This window comes from Nyctereutes procyonoides, unplaced genomic scaffold, assembly GCF_905146905.1.
Source record: "Nyctereutes procyonoides isolate TBG_1078 unplaced genomic scaffold, NYPRO_anot_genome, whole genome shotgun sequence".
Taxonomy (NCBI): Eukaryota; Metazoa; Chordata; class Mammalia; order Carnivora; family Canidae; genus Nyctereutes; species Nyctereutes procyonoides.
The window spans coordinates 41,276,616-41,301,886 of record NW_026575020.1 but is presented as its reverse complement, the minus strand read 5'-3'; the positions used below and the strand labels follow the sequence as shown (position 1 = coordinate 41,301,886).

The 25,271-nt window shown below is 41.6% G+C and overlaps 1 protein-coding gene across 7 annotated transcripts in view; it reads right to left on the bottom strand.

The window, feature by feature from the left end:
* The window catches only part of DENND1A (DENN domain containing 1A), a 506,616-nt gene that overhangs the window by 197,895 nt on the left and 283,450 nt on the right, over positions 1–25,271 (bottom strand). For all 7 annotated transcript variants that reach the window (XM_055337788.1, XM_055337761.1, XM_055337769.1 and 4 more), the window contains one exon: positions 10,484–10,529. In XM_055337788.1, coding sequence (XP_055193763.1) covers positions 10,484–10,529 — 46 coding nt within the window. The remainder of the gene's footprint in view (positions 1–10,483; positions 10,530–25,271) is intronic.

Sequence of the window (25,271 nt, the reverse complement as noted above, 5' to 3'; positions counted from 1 at the left end):
GATTTATACTTTGAGTTGGGGGGAAAAAAAATCACCTTTTAAAAATAAATCACAAATCTCAAAAAAAAAAAAAAAAATCAACCCCGAAGTCCCAAATGCATCTCTCAGAACTTCCCTAAAACCATGTGCAGCAAATTTATACCAATGAAAATCAAAACAATTTTTGGAAACCTAAAATTGACTGTTTTCAGTTCCATGAAATTTCATTTAAAAAGCCCCATATGCCAAAATGTCCAAATTCTCTTATTTTTAAAAATTGGGATGACTTCCAAACTCATAGCTATCTTTTTCTTCCTTTTTTTTTCTTTTAAAGCTAGGGATGGGTAATGTGCATATGTACTTATCAAGCTTCATAATTTAACCCATTCGGTCAGTACAAAATATTTGCAATAAAATGCCAAAGAGGATATAAGTTTATCACCAGTGAATCATTCAAAAACAATTGATGCCAAGGCTTAACAGATATCATATTTGGTTAAAGATATGTCCAGGACCCTGGGTAGCCCCAGCCTGCAGCTTTTAGTTTTTGTCAGATATTTGGGTGTATGGAGGGAAGGATTTTAGGCAGGACACATAAACCATTCTGTGGGATACTGATAACTTCCAAACACAAAAGCAAACTTTAGCGCCACTGTTGATCAAGCTTAGGAAAAGCCCTGAGCCAGTGCCTTTATTTCTAACAAACATAACACAGTAGCCCCACTCTACCTGCAAAGGCCAGAGCTTAGGTCATTAATGTCTGGATCCAAAAGCAAGAAAAAACTCACTCCTTCTGTAGCCTGCATGGCACAGATCTTAAATACTCAACTTTAAATTCATTTTGAAATCAGCTGAGAATCAAACAATATGTAAAGAGAGGTTTACAGACTCCAATTTTAGTCACACTTTTCTCTATGGGTGTTTAAGTTTAGTACGGAAAGCAGTTTATGGAGAAATCAGTTTAGCAGGGTGAAAAAAAAGGTACAGTTACTACATCAGAGTTTGACCACTTTGTACAAAGTTATTACTAAGCTATCTTCCTCAGAGATGCCTAGTGGGAATACTTTATTAACAATAATCTCTACCACTGCATGAGAGTCTACTAATGTGCATGGAACTTCAGTCACATTATTTCTAACTGTCATCACTTTAAGGCAGGTGCCCCATTTCGCAGATGGTGAGGCGCACACGCACAGTTCAATGGCTCGTTCATATACCATGCAGACAAATGGTGGAGCTCAGATTCAAACTTAGGCTCGCTGCCTGCCCCAAAAGCCTATGGTCTATCCATAACCTCCCCCAAGAAGCAAAAACAATAACATGCATTAATCTGTGCAGATTTCAGCCTGGTTACACATTGCTGTGGTCCATTTAAAGGCCTTCCGAATCAATTATTTTAGGTCATTAAGAGGAAGTTTAATTTGGTTGACAAACACCCCTACTGTGGTGACCTCACCTATCAACAACAAATGCCTGATGGTCACAAACCCGGAGCATGAGTCTGCGGAGCATGGTGTTAAACAAAACCACATGTGCCCAGATTCCAAGTAAGATCTGCCTAGGCCAAGGGTATGGCTCTTCAATCACCACGCGGCTGGTCTCTGAGCTCCCACAACGGCCCTGCCCCTTATCGCTTGCAAGGACTTTATGAAAAGAAGCCACCAGTCCCATGTGGCTATGCTCAGTTAAAAGTGCCTTTGAGTTAATGTCAATTTAGAAAAAATCACTCACTAAAAAATACAAAAGGAGGCTGAGAGAGGGGAAAGTCAATCTTAGGTAGATGCGTTCTAACGATGCAATACTGATACACATATAGTCACTTCCATTTATTTGGCACCTACCATGTGTCAGGTATCAATTCCCTCACTTACTCATTAAAAACTCCTATGAAGTGGGGGAATCTACCCATTTAAAAGCGAGGCATCTGGGGCTCAAAGAGAAACCATAACATCCCATCTGCAAAACCTACACTTCCTTCACAGGAATGCTATGGCTAAAGTGCCATCCATGTACACTGATAGACTCTCATTCAATGGTTGATGTCATTAGATATTTCTAATAGGCCTCTCTCTTTTTATTTTTTATTTTTAAAAATATTTATTTATTTATTCATTATATATATATATATATATATATATATATATATATATAGAGAGAGAGAGAGAGAGAGAGAGAGAGAGAGAGAGAGGCAGAGACACAGGCAGAGGGAGAAGCAGGCTCCATGCATGGAGCCCGACATGGGACTCGATCCCGGGACTCCAGGATCACACCCTGGGCCAAAGGCAGGCACCAAACTGCTGAGCCACCCAGGGATCCCCTCTTTTTAAAAGATGTGTTTATTTATTTGAGAGAGATTGAGAGTGTGCGAGCAGGGGGTGGGGAGGGGCAGGAGGAGAGGGAGAGAGAGAGAATCTCAGGATTCTCCCCGCTGAGTGCAGAGATAGATTCTAGGACCCCCAGATCATGACCTGAGCTGAAATCAAGAGTCAGATGCTTAACGGACTGAGTCACCCAGGTGCCCCTCCAGTAGGCACCTCTTTATCTCTAAAGAAGACAATAATTCTTTTGTACGGAATAGTCTGTGTGGTGCAGGAATAATACTCTCCCCACCCTCTGCCAAACTGACCTCTTGGCTCGTCTAAAGTTACCTGGATTCTAACTAGACCATTAATTAGGGCTAGAATTTGAACCCAGGGCTGCCTAACTCTAGAGCCTGAGAGTCCTTTCCACACAGCCTCCCTGCGTGCTGCTCCTTTTCTTATAATCTGACAGGATTTTGATTAGTTCATGCTTCTCTCAGTAACAGTTTATAAACTAAATTTTCTTTGAAGTCAGTTTTCCCATTGCTAAGCGGAACTTACATATAATGACTGGCTAAGTGATGATAGGAAAATTGGCAAACAAGAGCATCAATGATGGTTTCACATTTTCTACTGGGATTCTCCCTCATAAATTACTCAGTTTTTCTAATCTATAACAGAGGCTTATCTCATCGCACAAGAGAACATTTCAGTCACAACAAATTATACTGAAACTGTACTGACTGCAAGAGATACTTAAATCATCCAGAAGTACTTGTTTCCTTTGATTACATAAATTACTACTAGAGATTTAAATTGTTTTATATTAACTAATTCTAGTATTAGGATAAGTGACATTTTAAAAGTAGATAGCACTGTGAAGAGGAGAGAGCTTCCAGGGGAAGCCCATCAGGTGAAATCCAGGAGCTCCTTCAGGTCCTAGGTTGAACAGAGCTGCTGGGCCATCACTCAATGCTGTGCATGTGACAGGGACTTACATATGATATTCTGCATGGTAACAAATTGAATGCTAAGGAAATTCCAGCAAGACCAAGCTACTGTCCAACTACCTTCTTCTTTATATAATAAAGCAAGCACCAGCAAGCAATTTAAACATGCTCCTAACTGCAAAGAATGTTTGGTATGGTATTTTTCAAAAGCTCTTCAAAAGTGATCCGTTCATTGTATCACTAAATTCTTGCAACGCCCTGAGATAAATAATATCATTTAAATTTTACTGATGAGAAAATGAAGTCATGGGGAGGCTAAGTAACCCAGATACAAATGTACTTAGAGCTCTTCTCTGGTACATGAGGCTGCTGGACTTGTCTCCCTGATGATCCCCTCACCAAAATCACCAGGGCATGGCATGGGAGCTGCCTCGAGAAGGAAAGGCTCAGGCAAAGTTGGGGCCTCTGTCCAGCAGAGGGGCAGGGCTAGGCATGATCCACATAGCCTGATGAGACAGTGCACAGAGCAGAGGCCCTGGGTCCTTGATTGAAATTATGTTACCTGAGCCTCAGCTTCCCCATTTGTAAATATGGATACCTCCCTGGCAGGGAGATTCTGAGGAACACTCAAAAGTGAACACAGGAAAGGTATCTGGCACAGTGCCTGGTATTGAGTAAGGGATTCAGAAGATGTCCCAATCCTCTCCCCTTCCTGCCAAAGCTCTTCCCATGAGCCTATAACTAAAACTACCAGGTGGAGCCTGTCATGCAACTATCACCTTCTTATAAAGCAAGAAGAGGATTACTTAGCACTAACAAATAAATCTCACATGGAATTTCTCAATTCCTGTGAGGATACATATACAAGTCACCACTTACATCTAAATATAATTATGGCTCAGAGTTTTGCATCAATCTTAGCATCAACTAGTGTGAACTACATCTTATTACTGTCTACCTGTGGAGTCCTACGAAGAAGCAAAATGGCACAATGGTAAACAGGAAACACTTTGCTCACTATGAAACTATGTAAAAATAAATTTATATATATATATATATATAAATGAACAAAGGATTAAAGACTTTCTATGCTGAGGGGAAAATGAAAAGAAAAAACTAGTTAAAATTGTGTCCGTTTATTTGACAGAAATTCGGGTTCTTTGAGAGGCAAAGGAAAAAAGAGAGGTTATTTTTCTTTTCTGTAAATAAGTAAATCCTGTGATTTTGTGTGAAAGCTCACTAGTTATACCGGGAGCCCCAGTGCAGATACAAACGCTGCCTCTGGCTCCCACAGACCAAAAGGAGATCTAACTTGGCACCTGGATATGGTCCCTAGAGTGGTGGCTCGGTGGCTCGGTGCTGTGCCAAGCACCTGGTGCATCTGCAAAATCAGGCTTCTAGCAGCTCCCGCCAAGCCTCCCCAGGTAAAGGACGGTGAGAAAGAGAAAGGAATGCTGTGAGTTGGCTTAGTGCCCTCATGTACCTATCACATACCATTTGACATTTTAATGCTGGGACCTGTGGCTAGGGACCTGTGGATGTGGTTTCTGGGTCTCGCTCCTCCTGTTCTTACTGAACTGTCATTTAGTATACAATCTAAATTTATATCCTCAAACTGGGCTGTAGAAAGAATATCTAATTCATAAAAAATACTTGGAAACAGGCGGAAAAGACAAAATCTAGTAAAAGTGGTGCTTAGACCCCTGAAGAAAGTCATCACTACAAACACCTCTGTCACAGCGTGGTAGCAAAGGAGCCATTCAGAAGCTTGGGTTTGGGATGCTAACACATCTGAATTTTATATATATATATGGTTGTGGTGTGTAATTTACTTAAGAATTACCTTGATCTTTATAAATATCAATTTACTTTATTAACATGGTTAAGCAGTTTCCAAACATTTTATATGGAAGGACTGTGTTTCTAATGGCCCAGAAGGAGAAGGCCTGACCATGTCCCTCCTTATTTACACACATCAATGGCTCTCCATTGCCCTATAAAGTTCAGACTCCTTAACAAGGCTTACAAGGCCCTGGATGGCCTAGCCCTTGCCTGCCTACCTCAGCTCTCTCTCCCTTCAGCTCTGTGCTCCTGTCAGATACTGAACTACTCATACTTTCTGGAAAAATCCATGGTGTTCATTTTAAGTCTTTGTTGATTCTGTTCTCTGTTTTCCTGGTTTCAGTTTAGGTACTTCCTTCCTCTCTGAAGCACAGCCCCCAGGGCTAAATGTAGTGTCTCCCCCACCCAGTGAATTTGGGTTGCCCACCAGACCCACGGCAACCCAAATTCACTCCAATTACTTTCCACTTGTCTGCATCTGCTCCAGACAAAACCCCGTGAAGGCAAGGATTGCGTGACATTCACCATTTCATACAGAACGCTTCACATGATGTAGTGCCTGGTATTCAGAAGGCTCTCGAAACATTACTACAGAAGGGGATATAGACTGCATGCCTACCACAGGCCAGGCCCTGGGATACACTGGACACAGACAGGACTCACTTATTTAATCCTTACCACAATCCTAAAAGATGGGTACTAGCCACTTTTACAGATGAAGAGAGATACAGAGAAACCAAGTATCATGCCTGAAATTCCTACAGCAGGGGAGTGGTCAAGCAGAGGACTAACAGTAGCTTCAAATTCTACAAAAGCACTGCTCCCATACCTGATATGGTGTCTCTAGCACTACAAACCAGGAGAAAATAGGGTGAGCACAAACCAGTTTTTTTTTTTTTTTTTGACACTCTTTTGCCTTAGGTGATGAGGATGATGACTCTTGTAACCTCTGAAACATGAATTCAAAGCCATCAACTTAATGCAAATGGCTTTGAGGCCATTGAGGAAATAAAAATAGTAATGGCTGTTGATCTCTGTTGAGTTCTATGTGCCCTCATTTCATATGTAAGACAACAGAGATTAAGAGGTCAATTACCCTGCTCAAGATCATCACATAAGCAGGAAATAGGGGAGCCAGCATCCAGAGCTTACATTCTAACCACTACACTTTACTGCCTCTGTGTATAGGTGGATCATAATCTACAGGCTAACACGAGCCTCTATATGGAACTGTGCCATGGCTATCGACTTTCCTTCCTCCTTCTTGACCATTCTGCCAACAGGAATGATACATACATATGATATCCTGCATCCATCCCTCATGTTGCTCTGAGGCCTGTACACAAAGCATTGCTTGTGAGGCTTGGAAAGGAAAGTCTTCATTTAACAAATAGGAGAAGCACCATCTACCAGATGTGACCTGGCACCTGCTACCAGACATGGCACAGAAGAGGGGTGGCAGAAATGTCTCCTGAACTGAGGTTGAGAGAATGAAAGGAAACAGCCAATGTGTAATCTGGCCACATTTCGGTACTTTCTAGCTGCCAGCTAACAAGATCATTCTCTCCAAGAAGGAACTAGGTCTATGCCAATAGCCTTGGCTATCCTGCTAACTTACCATTAGCCTCAAATTAATGTTTGCTTAAATGAGAGAAAGAATATAAAAAGGCAGAAGGAGGGGTAAGAATCATGATCAACTATAAACTTGTCACTGAGGAAGGCAGGCAGACTTTTTAAGGGGACGAGGTTATCATCTAACACACAGCAAGGGCACCCTGGGAGAGCAGGAAGACTAGAATGAGGTCTTTCCCCAAAATAACCTTTTTACAAATGAGAACACTAGGTTATAATTTATATTTCGTTTTGTGCAACAAATTTGAGTGTCATAAAAATGGTTAAAAAGTCTTCCTATGGTAGCTTTTTCTAAACTTTTATGAACATCTGCCACATTCATTTGAAGTTTAAAAAATTCTGGCACATATGCAAAGGCATAATAAGGTGCCTATAGCTTTCAAGAAAAAATAACAAGACAGTCAAAAATAAGCCTTTTGCTGAATTGCCAGTAAGAAAACTAGTATGCGAGAGGAGATGGGCCTTCCCGAGCTCCTTCCTGAAAGAGCTTTCCTTTGGCCCCAGGTACGAACTCCTCCCTGAGTATTACAGCCCATAGTTCCCAGAAGAAACCTCACAGGAAAGCATTTCTCTCCCTTGAAGGGTATAATAGAACCAGATAAACCCAATCAAAAGGATGACTAGAGCACTTGGGAGTCTGAACTGAAATCCACTTGAGGAGACAGAAAGACTAAACTCCATAATTGGGTAGTTCATGGCTGCCCAACACACCCAGGCCATGTGACTTTGTCTGGAAAGTGGCTTAGCTGGCCTCAAGCACAGGGCGATGACTATTTCTGTTTTTCTTTTAGTTCTGACCACAGAGGAATCCAGCATGGCAAACCCCTTCCCAACTTCAAACAGGTCTAAGATTTACCTTGCCTGGCACTTTCTGAACCTTCTCACTTAAAACCCTTCAAAGACTGAGGTGAGTAGACTTGCACCCATTCACCTAAACACAAAACTGTCAAGTGTTAGCTTCAAAATTGACATATATTTTGCACTGCATGTTTTACTACCAAAGGCCTTTTCAAAAATTCCTTACAACCATATAAAAAGTAAAAAAAATTTACTCTATCTTTAAGTAAAATTGTAGTGCTAGGTTCCCTGGAAACAGTGATGCCTACTGGAGGCTCGAAATGTGTTTGGAATTCCAGTTTTCCAAGCATGCACTCAATCCTTCTTTTCAGAAAGCACCTGCTCAGCGTCCTGCTAGGTACTGAGGACACCACATGAATGAAGCACAGTCTTTGTTCTCAAAGAACTCACACTCCTAGGAATGAGAGAGGAGACACAGAAGCAGATGGCTATCATCCAGAGCAAGAGGTACAGGAAGCAAAAGAGGACAACCAGGGACTTCTGGGAAGAGCTGGAGAAGGACAGGCTTAGTCAGGGCAGGTAGGGGAAAGGGGGGCATGTGAGTGTGTTTGGGAATCACTGAGAGCACTGGCTACCAAAGGACAGTAAGAGGACACAAGGCATGACAGCGATGGAGACTGAGTAGAACGTGGGGAGAGCAGAGAGAGGCAGGATGCAGAGGTACAGCGCCAGGCAGAAGGTACTCCACCAAATGTCAGGACTATGCCCTGAATTTCACCTCCGTCTTCCTCCCTCCACAGCCTAGCAAATATTTGGAACACGGAGGCCTTCATTTTGCTTATCAAATAAATGAATAAGGCTTCACAAGAATCCAAGAGAGCAAAGAAAAAAAGGTCAATGAAGGCAGTGAGGAAGGAACAGGGTGGGAGAACTGTCAGAGGCACAGTGACTACTCAGAAAGAATGAGGAAGAAGAGTACTCAGCCATGCTCAGTGTGTCCCGCTTTGGTGGCTTTGCAGGCAGTGGTGCCACTCATAGGGATCTGGAACAGCGGCAGGCCGTGTGTGTGTGTGTGTGTGTGTGTGTGTGTGTGTGTGTGTGTGTGTAGATAACGCATCGTTTGGGGGAGTCTGAGTTTGAAACATCTGTAGCACATTAAGTGACAGTCAACTGGCACTTGAAACTTTGCACGTGAAGTTCACAGAAAGGGATGCCAGTATTAGAATCACAGCCAAGAGTCACTGACACTACCCTTGGTAACTGAAGCAAAAAGCCTTATGTGAGTTGACTAGAGGGTATGTGGTGAAGAAAAGCAAGCTAAGACTACTAGAAAGGTGGACAATACTAAAGGTAAAGGGACATGAAAAGGAGTCTGAAAGAGCCTGTGCTGGAACAGTCTGGAAGGCAGGAGGAGGGGCAGGGAAGAGCTGTGGACTCTGATAAGACCAAATGGCCTTTAGATTCATGTTTCAAACTCTGCAACAGCTGGCATGAAAGGTTGATTAGAAAGTATTCACTTTTAATTTTTCACATAGGAGCTTTGAATACACCCCTAAACTTCACAAACAAAGGTAAAACACAGAAGAAATCTCTTCAATCTGATCTAAATACACCATCCAAGATAGTCCATAAACTGTGTACTGTATGTGCTCAGGGCTGGGTGATGACAAGGAGGAACTGTTAACAGAATGTAGGAGCCACATGGCCGTCCTGTCAAATTAGAAATTTGAGCAGATTTCTGTGGTCTATTTTGATCAAGATTCTCAATGTCAAACAAACAGGTTTTTCGATAACCAACTTGTTTCATTTTCGTAAGCACAATAGCACAGTGTGCAACAGTGTGAAGAAGCAGGTGGTCCTCGTCGACGTGAAATGAAGGGAACAGAAGAAGAGAAGTAGCACTTCCTATAAGACATGCAAAGCATCATCACAGACGGACATGGCTCTAGATTTTCCCTCTGAGAGCGTATCTCCTGTGCAAAATAGGCAACCCCCCCTCCCACCTCATTTTGCTCTAGTACAAATTTAAGCTCTCTCTTGAGAAGGGAAAAGCTTAAGGTTCATGTCTACGAACCAATGGCACTTACAAAAGCACAGAAAAGTCCTTTAAAAGAACTGCTATCTAATTGGTACAGCCATACAAAAAGCAATCTGGCACCAGATTCATAGCTTTGACCAAGCATTTCTACTTTGGGGGTTCTGTGCTAAGGAAATAAGTCAAAATGCAGATAAAGCCTTATGTATAAAGATGTTCACTGAAATGCTATTTATAATAGTGAAAAATGATAAACAACCTAAGTGTCCAACAATAATAGGAAAATGGTTAAGTTGTGGTATATCAAAAAAGTGGAATGACAGGCAACAAACTAAAAATTATTATTACTGAGAGTAGATTAAAAACATGTAGAAATCCCCATGCCATAATGTTAAATGAAACAGACATGAAATTATATATACATATATATACACACATCAGTTATGCACATTTATACAAAATATATATTCATAGGCTATAGACTATAGACTAGGAGGAAGAATAGTTTAATGCTAACAGTAGTTGAATCTGGAATAACGGTACTGTGGATAATTTTAACTTTCTTCTTTATACTTCTTTATACCACATTGTCTATAAGGAAAATTGTAATATTGTTATAGTAATTTAGAATAAACATCATTTGGAAAAGTAAGCAAATTCCCTTCCCTCGTTCAAACCCTTGAAGAACCCCTTCCTCCTGCCTCTATGTACCTCACTCCCTCACCCATGAAAATTGACAATCTCCAAGCAAAAGTGGAAAAACACTGGGAGCCAGAGCCCAGTGGAAAGGGTCTCCACTGAAGCTCAGCTCTGTGCACCTGGGAGAGGTGTTGCTTCGACATGCTCCCATGTGCAGAGCTGTGAATCCAGAGACTGTCTTTTCCGCCGCCACATATCAAAACAAAGCCACAAGTAGAGAGATCTGGGGAGGAAAGGCGCCAACTTACCTCCATTAAACTTAAATGGATTCCTATGAGGTAGGGCATGGGAGCACTGTGAAGAGAAACAGAGACACACAGCTGCTTTAATGTCTGTTGCTTCCAAGAGAAAATTACAGATGGTTCATTATTTGGAGAAAAACTGTTTTAATAAACGTATGCACAGTTACATTTCCTTTCACAACAAAAATCCTAATGTGACATTTTGTTCCCAAGCCTAAAAACTTCAGAAGGATTTCAAAATGTGGGCAGCATTTGAAGCAGCATGGGTGGTGGGACAAGCACCGACCATGGTGTTAGTCCCTAAGTAGCAGCTATGTGACTAGCCTCAGTTGCCTTATCTTTAAAATGGGATACTTGAATCAAACTGACAGCTTGTGATCAGAATGAGAGAGGAGAATATATGTCAAGAGATTAGTAGAGTTCCTGGCACAAATGGAAACTGTTATTGCCACAATTACAACAGAAATACAGTTACCAAGGTTGAATGGAAGGCATGATGTGTTTCAGTGGAGAATGATTTTTGTTATTGGCTGTTTCCTTCGGCCAGCCAGAGATGTGATTTAATTCTCTGTTCTGACTGGCCTGAGTCCTGAGGAACTTCGAGCAAGCCTTCCCCCACCAATTGCACACATGCCATCCAGTGACACCATGATTCACAAAGCCCTTTTCAACTGCTTCATTCAAAGGGAGGGCAATGGTTCCTTGAGTAGTAACTGAGCAGGAGTGGAGAACCCGACTCCAAAGCTCTTAAAGCCTGGGCATTATGGACTGATTTCCGTTGGTTTCGGGAGCGTGCGTGTGTGCGCGCGCAAATGTGAATGTGTACATGCACTTGCATACAGTATCATTTATGATGCCACTTACCAATGATAAATGGGTTAAGTATCACACGAGGAACTTCAAATTCACCTTTCCTAATCCACACAACAATGGCACAAGGTAGGCGTTATCCTCATTTTACAGGGGAGAGAATAGTCCCAGAGAGCTTAAGTCACTTCTCTAACGCCACAAAACAAAGAAAGCAGCAAACCTGGGATGACTCCGAAGTTTCTTCTTCTGTGCCACACTGACTTCATAATACTGAACCTAAAATTCCTGGGCCCACCTCCCACGAATGTGTTTCTTGGGTATGGTAGGGGAGGGAGGGCAAGTAGTAGGAGGCAGAGAGAAAATGGCACCCTTTCCACATGTCTTTCCAGTAAGTGACACATCCTATGAAAGCTGCAAGAGTATTTTGTGAGCCTAGAGGAAAGATACCTGGCTCTGATCAAGGTGACCAGGTACCTTTCCTGTGGGGCAGCCAGGGGAGTAGAAGTGGATCTACAAGGATGGCTTTTCTTGGGAACAGGGTTGTGGAAATCAGAATGATAAAAAATGAGAAAGCAGAGGTGTGCTTTCTCTCGAATGCTAAGGAGTTGAGGCTTTATCCTGAAAGCAATGGATACTGAATGAAGGTTTTCAAACATCAGATGTGCATTTTTAAATTGCTCAAACATTTAAAAATAAGAGAGGGCATAATTCCCTCATTACCATTCAACAAATAAAATTCTTCAAGCAAAAATCTTTCTCCAGAATATAAAATGTCCTCCTTACTACAGATCTCAGCAGTAATGTATCTTGGGAGCCTGTAAAACAGACTTGAATATTAGTAGCACGGTTTGGGAACTATTCTTCTAGAAGACTTTTGTATTTGAAAATAGCCAAAGAAAGAATTATAAACACAACTGCAGAGAAAGTGGAGTTGTCTTTGCTTTCTTCTTCTTCCTCTCTCTTTTTAAAAAAGGTATCTGCTGTGCACATTCAGCTTCTCTTCGCTTCTAGGGGCAAGGAAATGCCCTATGTTATTTTTTTCGCTTAAACTGTAAACCATTAGTTTAGCTGCCAGCTACACAAATGCTCAAACTTCCCAGTGTGCCGGGCTCTGCTGTCCAAGCTTTTTCCAGTGTACACTGAAATGAATGTGTTTCTAATTAAGTAGCTTCAGGAACACGACAGCTTCAATGTCAAAAATACAAAGTCTGAACCCTGGCAGGAAGTCTTAAGACTGCAAATGTCTCATCTAGTGGAATCTTGCCTAATGTAATGAAAGGAAGCAGGAAGGGTGCAGAATTCCAGAAAAATGGCCACTTATTAATTTGTCCAGAAGCACAGGCTAACACATTGGAGAAAAACTCCAATCCATAATATTTAACCAAATCTTATCAACTTTTCCAGCTCCTACATTTAATCATGCAATTGACAAATGACGCTGAATTTTGATTAGAGTTTCAGAACCAAAATTCCGGCAAATGAGTTCATGTATACAAAAAGACCATTTAAACAACTGTGAGAAAAAGGTGAAAATAAATACTGTGAAAGTCCCTGTGTAACTAAAGCCTCTTACCTGAAAAAGAAATGTTTTCTAGAATTTTAAATATGTAGGTTTTAATGCCATGCATGCCCTTTTGTCCTACAATAAAAATCAATGATACTCTGAAAGAGAGGAGAAGGAGTCATGCAGAAGTGACTACAGATGCAAAATGGGACAAAGCAGGACTCACCCTTTAGGTATCATTAGGTAGGCATTTTTTTTAAGCCCAATAATTTCCCAAAGAGTAATTATGGCCTATCATAGAAGTGCAATTTCTTAGCCAAGTATTGTTAGGGCTGCAACAGCTCTGTATTTAGAAAATATTGAAAGCACATTTACTCTGAAATCACAGCAGCTCCATGTTTTGTATAAATGCAAATTTAGACAAATACCTTTTACATTATCATCATTTGCTTACAAAGCCTCAAATACTTCCCTGAAATGACTGCATTTCTGCTGTGCAAAGATACTAATTACAAATTCCAAGTGGGGAGAGGAAAATAGCGGCAGGGGAGGAAACCCAGGGTCTCCTTAACATCTCAATGTAGCAAATATATAACTGGGTAATTCTAGGTGTGCTCTGAAAATTTCTATTCTCAGTAAACCTCAATAGTTATTGCAGTTACTGACTTGTTTTTTTTTTTTTTTTTTTTTGGAAACCTCTTTTCTTTGGCTTTTATTGTAAAGAGAAATTTGCGGGAGGGGGATCACATCACCTTAAGGCTACTTTTATTTTCACATTTTTCTCATCCAATACTGGCCCACATTAACAAACATATTTATATCTTTGAAATTTATTTTATTGTTTTCTCATTGGCCACATTAACATCTTCCGTATTAGACTACAATCTTTGTGATTAAAGACTGTGTAATATTCCACCATGTATGGATGTGCCTTAATTCACTGTACCCTGTTTCCAGAGTTAGGTATTAAGTCACTCACAACTTTCCGTTTTAAGTCACACAGTGGTGAAAACGAACAACTTCACGTGCATGAATTTCCAATCATGGAATTACTAAATCAAGTCAGGGCTATTTGGTGTACACACACACACACCTTTTGTTATTTTTTTGGCAAAGCGCTTTCTAGAAGGCCAGGACCTGCCCCACTGGAAATCTTTCAGGACTGTTTCAGGACTGTTGCAGGGTTAGAGATAACCCACGAAGCACCTGGCATGGGAGCAGCACATGGTCAGCTTGGTAACTTATCATCTCCAGTTGGGTTGTCTCTGAGGCCCTGACATGGCTGGTTCTACTGGACCCATTCTCTTAGCACCCAAAGAATGGTTTCTTGTTCCTGCCCTGGTTCTGAAAGATAACTGGAAAAGCCCTGGTGAGGACAGTCGGGACTCCATTATGAGTGTGAAGTGCTTGATATGCATCATCTGGCACGTGGGTTGCTGACACCAAGTACACTCTTGTTACCATTCTATTTACTAAGTTCAGTAGGTTGCTTAACACTTTCTTTGGAAGGCAACCTTCCCTCTTGGTCTTATGTACCACCAAGAATGCAAAGACCACAAGTAAACTATAATTTGTTACTTTCCCACCACTTAGATTGACAAAATTTAAAAACCACTTATCACTCTTGAGCATACCTTAAAAGGAAAACACAGCGAAATACATTTGTTTAACCTATTCCTAAAACACTCTTTCACATTAAGAGTTGGACCACTCTGAATCATTTTGTGATTCAGTCATCAATGTGCATGTTTTTCCAAGGGTATCTCAGTAACAAGACATAATCAAAGTTCATCTAGAAGCTACCATCCCTTATTGGTCCCCCACAAAGAACTTGTTTGTTGCTTCTCAAGAACACAGCAATGCAAATATCTGTTTAACAGCAAACGAATACCATACTTCTGTGTTCTAGGTGCCTTTCAGCATTCTCAGTGACATTTCAATGCCAATTCTGAGCACGATTTTGAAGACATTTTAAATGGCAATTAGACACAACATGTGCAGAACCAATAATGCACATAACTAACATGGTGATAATATTAACAGCTATGACCAAGTTCATATACAGGCAGACAACTGTGTCACAACTGCCCTATGGCTGATGGCAACTGTGGGATGCCATTGTGCATCTCTGAGTAGTGGAATAGGGTATAACTCTGTTAGGCTTTTGTTCTCAGGGAATTATTGCACTGACTTCATCAGTTACATTCTGGAAGGGTAAAAAATATTCTTTCTTCCTTCTTCCCTGCAGAATAAAGAGGTTCTGCTGCTGATGCCAAGGCACTGACAATATAATGACCTTTACCTGAAAGGTATGTTTAATTTGAACCCTATTAAGGGAAAAAGGAACGAATATTTATCAAACTACTAGAATGCAGCAACTTTTATGCATTACTTACACATAATTCTCAAGACAACTCTGCAAGAGTGCTATTTTCTACATTTTCAGACTGGGAAACAGGCTCAGAAAAGTGAAGTAACTTGCCCAAGGTCACACAGCTAGTAAATAGTAAGCTGTGACAATATAATGACCTTTACCTGAAAGGTATGTTTAATTTGAACCCTATTAAGGGAAAAAGGAACGAATATTTATCAAACTACTAGAATGCAGCAACTTTTATGCATTACTTACACATAATTCTCAAGACAACTCTGCAAGAGTGCTATTTTCTACATTTTCAGACTGGGAAACAGGCTCAGAAAAGTGAAGTAACTTGCCCAAGGTCACACAGCTAGTAAATAGTAAGCTGTGATTCAAACCCAGGGCTGTCAGATGGCTGTGCCCAGCCTGTCCCAGAGCACATGCTTGGTACTTACGATGTGCTGGTACACCATGGGGATTACTCACCCAATCCTCCTACAAACTCAGGCCTGCAATGTAGGGAACTTTCTTACAGGTAAGTTCTACGCACGAGCTCATTCCCCGCATGAATGTGGCTCCTGCAGACTTATTAATGGTCTTGCAGCCCCGTTCATTATTACTGCACATTCACAATTTGTTTAATTCCTTTCCCCAGACAACTAGAGCCCTCTTAATTATGTTCCCCTGAGGTGAGTGGCTACTAATTGGAAAAGAGTCAGGTGAAATAAAAGAACACTGGCTGCTCAAATACATAAAACACAGCTTCCCAGGACAAGGGGGGGAAGGGTGGAAGAGGACCTGCAGAGAGGTGGGAGGGCCCCCACCCCCAGGTGAGCAACACCTCTTTGACCTCAGTAAGGAATTAGCTAAGAGCTGCCCAGGGACTTGGAAGGTCCACTGTTTTGCTTTGCTTTTCCCCATAAAAATGCACAGTCAGCATTACAGTTCACATGTCGTAGTACCCACTCCACCTCTCAGAAGCACACACCTCCTTAATCACATATCCCAACTGACAAAGGCGAACCCCTAAGTCTTTCCTCAGTTCTCTACTTTCAAAGGAAATGAAACTCTGAAAAAAAAAAGAAGTCTTATTCATTTGAGCTATTCTTTCTTTTTTGGAAAAGAAACAAAAGTGTAAACACAGCTTGTCCTAGACTCTTAAATTCTGCTCTGAAATAATGAGGCCTGGCATAGGTAGAAAGGTTAAAGGACAAGAGGTAGGAGAAAGAACATGAACCAAGACCTCACAGCACATCTTGTCAGAGAGCGCACGTAATCACAGTTCTGGTCTCATCAAGTGCGACCGCATGATGGTGTATGGGCCACCATCATGGCAGGTGTGCACAAGGAGTTCATCACAGCAGCCACTAGGGGTTCAATAGGCATTTTCCCAGGGGACCCTCACGGCAACATTGTGAGGGAGGTACTACTGCTACCACCACTATACAGATGAAGAAATGGAGGTCATGCAGGTCACACAACTCGTCAATGGCACAACAGACTAGAATCCAAGTCTGTTCACTGAGACAAATGAGCTGATCTTCTCCCAGAAGCCCAGCCTTTGTGGGGCTACTAGAAGGCGGGGGGAAAGGAGATAAGGTCGTCCTTTATCTGCTTTCTATGGGCTAGTCAGGAGCTGTGCCAAGTCTCAGGCCAAGTAACCCGCTCTCTGTCTCCCATCACCACAGGAATCCTCTTATTCCCAATTTGTCTCTGAGCCCCAATCCCTTCTCCTTCAAGTCCTACTGAACCTCTGCTGCCCATTGAGCACCACTTCTCACATAACCCCAGTGGTTGCAAACACCTCCTTTTTTAGAGTCTTTTGTGTGGGTTGCCCATTTGGCATAAAGCACATGTTAATTTGCATGTTATTCTAGACTGTCAGTCACAGGAGAATCAAACTGTTTCCTGTTTCACAGAGTCTACCACATGCAGAGCACAGAAGAATAGTGACAGTGGAGCTGCCACATACTGAGTGCGCACCAGATACCAAGGGCTGTGCAGGAGGCTTTAGCCACCTTATCTTATTGAATCCCCAAATAATCCAATTTATACCATCCATTTTATAGATTTAAAAAAGGATTCCCAGAAACCTGCCGTTGGTCGCAGTTAATGGTGATTCCAGCTCAAACTCTTCTATTTCAAAGTCTCTTATACTACTCTTACTTAATATTAACTTCTCTTAGCCATGATGCTAATTTAAGAAAAAAACTGGCTATTTGATAATTATAACTGAAAAAGAAAACAGCAAGGAGATACTGTAAAGAATAAAACTGTTTGTCTTACTAGCTTAAAGGAAGGGATGTTCTTTGTTCTAAGTAAGATTTAAAGCCGTTTAATATAGCAACAAAAGTAGGAAAAGAAATAGGGGCAAAGGGAAAAAAAAAACCACAAGCTGAGGTGAAACTGGCACTCCAATTGTATGCTGTGAAGTTTTGAACACCTGCTGGCAAAGCCATAGACTTGGCTCTGAGCATGCCAGCTGCCAACATCCAAAGAGGGAAATGGGACCATCACAGGTTCATGGTGTCCATAGAGAAAAATCAACTAGTCGTTCTGGAGCCTGAATTGGAAAAAGGCAACTGGGGAAGAGAAAGAGAACACGAAGATTTACTATGTGCCCAGTGCCTTCCATATGCTGCGCAATCAACAAATATTACTATGTGTCAAGCGTCCCATTGGGCTGGGGAGACAGAACAGAGACAACAGTTCAGGTCCCTGCCTACTTGGAGCTTACAGTTAGCAGCAGACATGAAATAAGCTTATTAGTGTATGCGTGTGAACTGGGGTAAGGCAACATACAAGGTGCTGGGGGGTGGACCCGAGGGGACCTCATTTCATCGTGGCAGCAGTCTTGAAAGGCTGATCTCCATAATTTACAGAGGCATCTATGGCTCAAACAGGTTAAGTGACTTGACAAAGGTCACAGCTGGTGAGAGGCAGAAAATATGGCTTGAAAAGCAGAAGGGGTACAAATGCCATGAGTTAATCACAGTTTTTTTTTAGGGGAAAAGGTATTTAACTCTGTGGCTGGTTTCCACCCAGCCGTCCCTGATTTATGAGCAATAGCCTGGGATAAGGACCCATGAGAGGACAAGAGCAATTCTGGATTGGGAGACGAGGCACGTGTGCTTTCAGGAGCCAGCTCGCAGGGCTCACAATTGTGGGTAGGCAGGACGCGGTGTCAGGCACTAGAAGTGGTTGGCTAGTGTGACACAGGTCTATCACTACAGTGGAAGCATGGGGGAGGGGCTGGGGACAGTGCCCTTCTCAGTGTGGCCCTGGGGTTTCCTGGGGTAACCCTGGAGCTTGGAAGAGATGCCTTCCAGAGCTCTAAGCCCCTGAACCCAACCTAAATGAACACATGAGCTACAAAGATAAGGCCTGAAGGAAAACCCAGAAAGGTCAACATCAAAGCCTGAAGTGGTCCGCCCTTTTGTGCCTCCTCAATCTACAGGAAGGAGACATACTCAGAAAACATCAGGAAGGGCTCCATGGCTAAGACCACTTGTAGCAGGAGAAGTTAATCACAGAGAAAAGGTCAGGAGACAGGGCTCTCTATTGCCCCAGAGAGTTCAATGAGAACCATAACAGCCATAGCCAGCTGCAAAGGCAAGTCTCAAGTTGTGAGCCACCAGCAGCCCATGAGACTCCCAGAGAAGTGCAGGAATGAATGAAGTAAGGAAGAAATGGAGAGAGAGGGAGAGGAGAGGGAGGGGAAGAGGGAGAGAGGGGGACAAAGAAAGAGAAGTGTGTATGGATAAATCAAAACAAAGTAAACTCCTCCAAATGTAGAAGTTTAAAATGCAACTGGTAAGAGGGAAAGAGCTCTTCTTTTTGTTTTTCTAGGCCTAAGATATGTCAATGCCAAGATGCACAACATCCAATTACTTCTTAGCCTAGCTTCTCAGTCTTTCAAATGTTTAAGGGTAAAAACCTACGGGTTCTGTTGAGAGAATACTCTGAGCCTAGCACTGTGCCGGTGGCTTCATGGACTCTCCCTTGTACCAACAACCAAGAGAGGCAGGGATGCTTATCTTAAAAGTCCTCCATGAGGTAAGGCACCTCCACTGCTGAGGCATGATGGCATCACGCAGTCTGTGGCTCCTGCTCTATTGGTGACCAGGAACATGGCTAGAATGTTTTTGTTGTAGAGACCACTATACTGTGGCCAAAGAAATTCCACAGTTTTCTAACTGTTGGGTCCAAGATAGGCTCCAGGTCAGAGAGGAGTGAGGAATGACACACAGAATGTGGCTCAAGAAATAGAAAGTCAGACCAAGGCTTGGTTATATAAGCAGAGGTCAGGGTCAGCTATGTTCCAGGGAGGCTAGTCAGAAACCGGAGCAAGGGAGGCAAGCTGTGTTGCCCCTTGCCACATCAGGCAGCCAGACAGGGGCTGGCAAGCTGGAACCAGTAGGACAGCTTCTGATGTTCAGATGTAGATGCAGGAGCAGAGGAGGTGGGGGGCCCCCAGCGGGGAAGAAACCCAGGGGGTTGCGGGGAAGCAACCATCAGGAGAGCTCCCCAAAGGGTGGGTCGGTGAGCTAACAGCCACCATCCCCAAGCAGGGAAGGGCCATTCCCAGTGGGGACGGGGCACTATGACTTCTCTAACCCTGCAAGTCTCTGCACCACTGAGGGCATGCGATGCTGGATGACAGCCGTCTCATCTTGATGCACACCTAGCATCTATGCCATCAAGGGCACCTCACAGGGACCAAGTTAATAAGGGTCTGATGCCAACTACCTACACAGAATACTCATTTTCACAGAACATTTGCTTTCTGATGTATACGCTTTTGGAAGGTTAAAAAAAATGTGTATTTTTACATAAGAATGAACTATCTTACTAACGATAAGGAATGTATTAAAAATCTCATGGATCTAGAATTAGTGGTGATGGTTGTACAACCTTGTGACTATATTAAAAAAACCTCTGAATTGTATGCGTTTTTAAAAAAACCTACTATATATGTTGCAGTATATGAATTACATTTGAATTTTAAAAAATCAAATGTAGAACATGAACCTTTAGAACCTACAGTACCAATATAGATTCTTGTCAAATCTATAGCATAGATAATACAGAGAGCCCAGTCTCTTCTTTCTGCCATTTTACCACAAGGAAGACAGTTTACTCATAAATTGTCCAAAACTTCCTCCAAAGACTCTTGGCATTCTCACTCTTGGGTGCTGCTGAAGGAAATGTAGGTGCATCTTAATGTAGTGACTGTCGACACCAAACACGTTTTTAGGTTGCCAGGCTTCTCGTGGAGAACCATATTTTTAGCTACACTCTTGTGGATGAGGCAACGGGAAGCTTGGAGAAATTATGTGATTCACCCAAAGACATGTATTCAGTGGGATTTGGACCCAAAACTTATCTACTATTCAGTCTCTCTGTTCAAATGGCAGGGTCAAGGTTAGCCAAATCTCACTCAGAGATTTACCTGGAAATCTATAATTTCCCTTTCTTTGTTCAACCAATACACATTGTTTATACATTTCCAGCCTGTCGGGCCCACCACAGACCCAACTTTCCACCTCCTTCTGTCTGAAACCGAAATCCTGGTCCTTTTCCTATCCTACCGTTTCCCAAAGGAGCTTCTGTTGTGGTGGTTCCACCCCCTGAGCACTGGACCTACACCCTTGCTGCTTCTTAGCTTAAAAAAAAAAATCTGTTCTCCTGCTCTTGCCTGGACACCTGAATTCTTTAGTGAAGGAGTGTTTTATCAGATCCAGAACCATCTATAAATAAGCTCCTACCTTCCTGTGCCCCAGCCAGGGACATAGGAGGCACTCATAAATACTCGCTGCAAAATGGAAATGACGGTTTTTGCTTACTTGGAATTCAATCTTGAACAAAACCTACATATCCCAGACTTTGGCATACAGAGAATTTTAGCCACATCTGTCTACTTCCCTTTTACCTGGGTGTTGTGTATTTCAACTGGATTTTGCTGGGTCATTTATATATATTCACATTAATATCAAAAATAGTACCTACTATTTATGGAACATCCATTTTGTGTCAGTAGTAATTTCTATTCATCTTTGACAGAATAGAAAGGAGGCCCAGAGAGGTTCAGTGACCTCAAAGCTAGTAAATGGGGAAGCCAGAACCAAAGCTAGGTTTTCCTGTTTCCACCACACCACACTTCATTGATATCTATTTCTGTCATTAAAAAGATCAACAATCCCACTAACTTTAGCATCAGTTTATTCCCTATGCAAAATTTCGTGGCATGGATAAAGAGACAGATCAGACTGGACCCAGCTCTAGTCATCTAGAAGTCACCTCACAGCTGTCTCCAGACTGATGCCCCTTCACTATATGAACTATGCACCCTCTGATTAGCACATTTCAGACTGTTTGCTAAAAATTCTAGATGGAATACATGATGCCACATATAGGGACTGATTCAGAACCCTACAGGCAGCATGGATAAAGAATCTAGAACTAGGGCAGTCCGGGTGGCTCAGCGGGGCAGCCCGGGTGGCTCAGTGGTTTAGCACCACCTTTGGCCCAAGGCGTGACCCTGGAGACCTGGGATCAAGTCCCACATCGGGCTCCCCGCGGGGAGCCTGCTTCTCCCTCTGCCTGTGTCTCTGCCTCTCTTTCTCTCTGTGTCTCTCATGAATAAATAAATAAAATCTTAAAAAAAAAAAAAAAGAATCTAGCACTAGTATCTCTCAGACAGAATGTGAGCATGTCCACTCTGAGTGAAAGAATGGTTTCCAGATTCAGGAGATACAATGCCTTTTACAAAGACAACTGTAAAATTCAAACCTAATTGTACACACAGGATATAACTTTTTGGTTCAACCATGTCCTCACAAAGTATCAGGAATTAGCTACTAACTTGCCTCTTGATCTGGCTGGCCTTTGGGGGGACAACCTGAACTTGCCCTGATTTGCTCTGGAAATATTTTGTCACAAAGGTGTATTAACAAGTGTCCAGAATAACCCAAATATACAATTTGATTTGGGAATTGACATGTAGTTCTTAGTAGTAGTAGGACTACTTCTGAAAGAGTAAGGCAGAAAAAGGAATTTACATAGGAAATACCATATGGTTTCTACTGGGACCTTTTATTAGCAACATTTAATTAGCATAGTACCCAGTACACAGTAAGTGCTCTATAAATATTTTCTGAATGAAAAAACATAAGTCTACAATTAGCAAGTAATCAAGCCTACATGAAAATTTTTTTCACAAAATCTTGGTGATGGATAAAACCTACTCTCTAAAACTTTGGAGGATAACGGTAAGGAAAGCTTTAATATCAGATAGTCTTAAATGTTAAGTGCAGACTATCATTTCTTAGCGGTATGACAGTGGTTTACATCACTAAACCTCTCTGAGCTTCAATTTCCTAATCCATACAATGGAGCTAATAATTAAATATTATTTATGGCTTGATTTTGAAGATTTGCAATAATGTTTATAAAGAGTTTGACACACACACTACTCAGTAGTGATTATTATAATGAAGGGAAATGCAGATTCTCATCAGCAAGTTAATCCTTTTGTCCCAGAAATGGGAAGGCCCTCCCAAAACTGGCCAAGGTCAGGGCTGACATCAGCCAAGGTAGGGAACATTCTCATTTTCACATTCAAAGTCAAGAAAATGGTACAGATCTAAAGTAGAAAGGAACCAGCAGCACATGTTTTTAAATATTCATAAGGGCTGGAAATGTCTTACTCCTTTCGTTTTCTCTGCCATCTGCTTTTGTTTCTTTTCTTTTCATTCTTATGCCACAGCTGCAAATGAAAACAACCATACAATAACTCAAGTTAAATAAAAAAAAAAATCAAAATAAAAACAATCTGAGGGGTAAAAAGAAAAGATGAATTATAAAGTTTTTCCCTGAGCTCACAAAGCAGCAGAAACAAGAATATTTGATGTGAGTTAAACCTTCTGGAAACCAAAATTCATGTTCTGCGTTTATAATAACCATGATAAGAGCAACCACCATTTACTAAATGGCCCATGTGCCACTTGATGACCAACATCACTAATTCTAAAGCCACTCTTCAAAGTAGGTAAATTAAACCCACTTTACAGAAAAAGATTTTGCAGGTCAAAGAGATAAAATAGATTCTTAATGGTTACATAGCTAATAAGAGATGAAATTGAAATTTGAATCCAGATCTGTCTGAATCCAAAGCCCAGGGTATGCTCTACCACATACCCCTCTCCAAAAATGGGAAGGGATTTGAAAAATATAATTTGGGAATTTTTTGGGGAAGATCATTTGTACTAAACTGATTTATTCAGATAATTAAAATCTGTGATTATACCCCTAATTAGAGTTAACTCAGATAATTGGTTGCTGTATTTGTGAATGTGCAATTAGAGTCTTCCACATAATTGTGGGGTTTTAGGCATCATACTTTCCATTTATTCACTGCATCCCATAGCTTTGCTCTACTGGCCTCTGTTCTACCCAAGGCTGCATTCTAGCTCTTCGGCCCAAGAACCATGACTTGTGATACCAACAGCAGGATCTGGACTCAGCCACATTTAACATGTCTTTGTCCAGAAGTCAATGAACACCTCATCTTCAAGTGCAATGTAAAAAGCTCTCACAGCCTACACTGTTGTCCTGAAAACCCCTAGCAGCATGTACCTGAAGAAAAACTGGCAGCAGTGGTCCTCATGTGTTAATTACACTTTCGAAGTCTATTATGCATAGCAAGGGCACCTGCTGGCAGTGAAAATGACTAGAATCTACCCTTCCTGTGCAGTGAGTAAATTGAGAGTTCATTTCTACAGGAGATAATAGTTTTCAGATTCCATTTCGTGTATCCCCTGCATGGGGACGTACTTAACATTTAAATCATCTGCAGAGGAACAAACCTCCTTCAAATTTACATGTTTCAAGCTCCTAGCACTTTACTTAAAATGCTAGTTATCCCTGCTGGCTCTTACCACCAAGGATTAAACTCAACAGTGGTGAAAGTCACCGAGCACAATAGCATAAAGTTATTAGCATTGACTCAAATTTCATGACATTTGTGGTTTCTGACCAAAGCAGTTGGTAGCAGGCTGAAGGTGATCAAATCAAGCCTTGAATGGAAGATCTGTTTTAACTCTTAGGGTCTTTTATTTCCTCATTCTTACATCTTGTAGTTAATAAACAGATACCAATCTCCAATGGCCTATAATCATCCTTTGGTCGAATGTCAAAAAAGTTCTTTTGTGCAAACAAGAGGCAAGGAGAGGGACTGCTATCATATACACAGAAACCTCCAAGATGGAGCCTAATCACAAAACCCACTCAGGCTCTGAAAAATTCAAGTCTTAGCTTTGATTTTGCTTTTTTTTTTTTTTTTTGAGTGGAAGTTTGGGTTGACAAGGGTTTAGTAGCCTTCACTGTCAAGTCTTCTCTTCTAAGGTAGACCTGACAGCATCATCCTCTGGATCAGGCTAGTGACACAGTTCATGAGGGGGCTGGCGTTAGAGAGGAAGTTGAAAAGAGGATCTCGAATCACCTTCCACAGAAAAAAGCAAACCAGCCAATAAATCCTTGAAGCAGATAAGAAAGGAGGGCTGGAAAGAACAACTGGCTAGAATAAATACTTATTTTTTTAAGTGAAAAATTTCAATTATAGAAACCATACTTTTTCATTGTAGAAACAGAATAAAACAAAATAAAATAAAAATCACACCGAGTTCCTCTCCCTTCTCCCCCTCACAAATCCCTGCTAACACTGTGGTGTATTTCCTCTTAGACTTCTGTTGTACCTGTGTGTGTACATGTATACACATATACATACATCTACATATGTATACACACATTTTTGTGTTTCATATACACATATAATGTTTGTTGTTATAAAAATGGAATCATACAGTACATGGTATCTATATTGGAACCAGTTACTAAACCTCTTGGGGCCTTGGTTTACCGATCTGTGAAATGGAACTAATAATAATACCCACCTCACAGGGTTGCTAGAAGAATTAAGTGCGATCACAGACTGGGGCATAGGAGATGCTCAACACTGGAAGCTATTGTTAGCACTGTAAGGGACAAAGCCTTCTTTTCTGCACAGTTCGGGGAATGTAAGCTGCTAGTTTTAAGCTAGCTGACAATTCAGTAACCAAAGC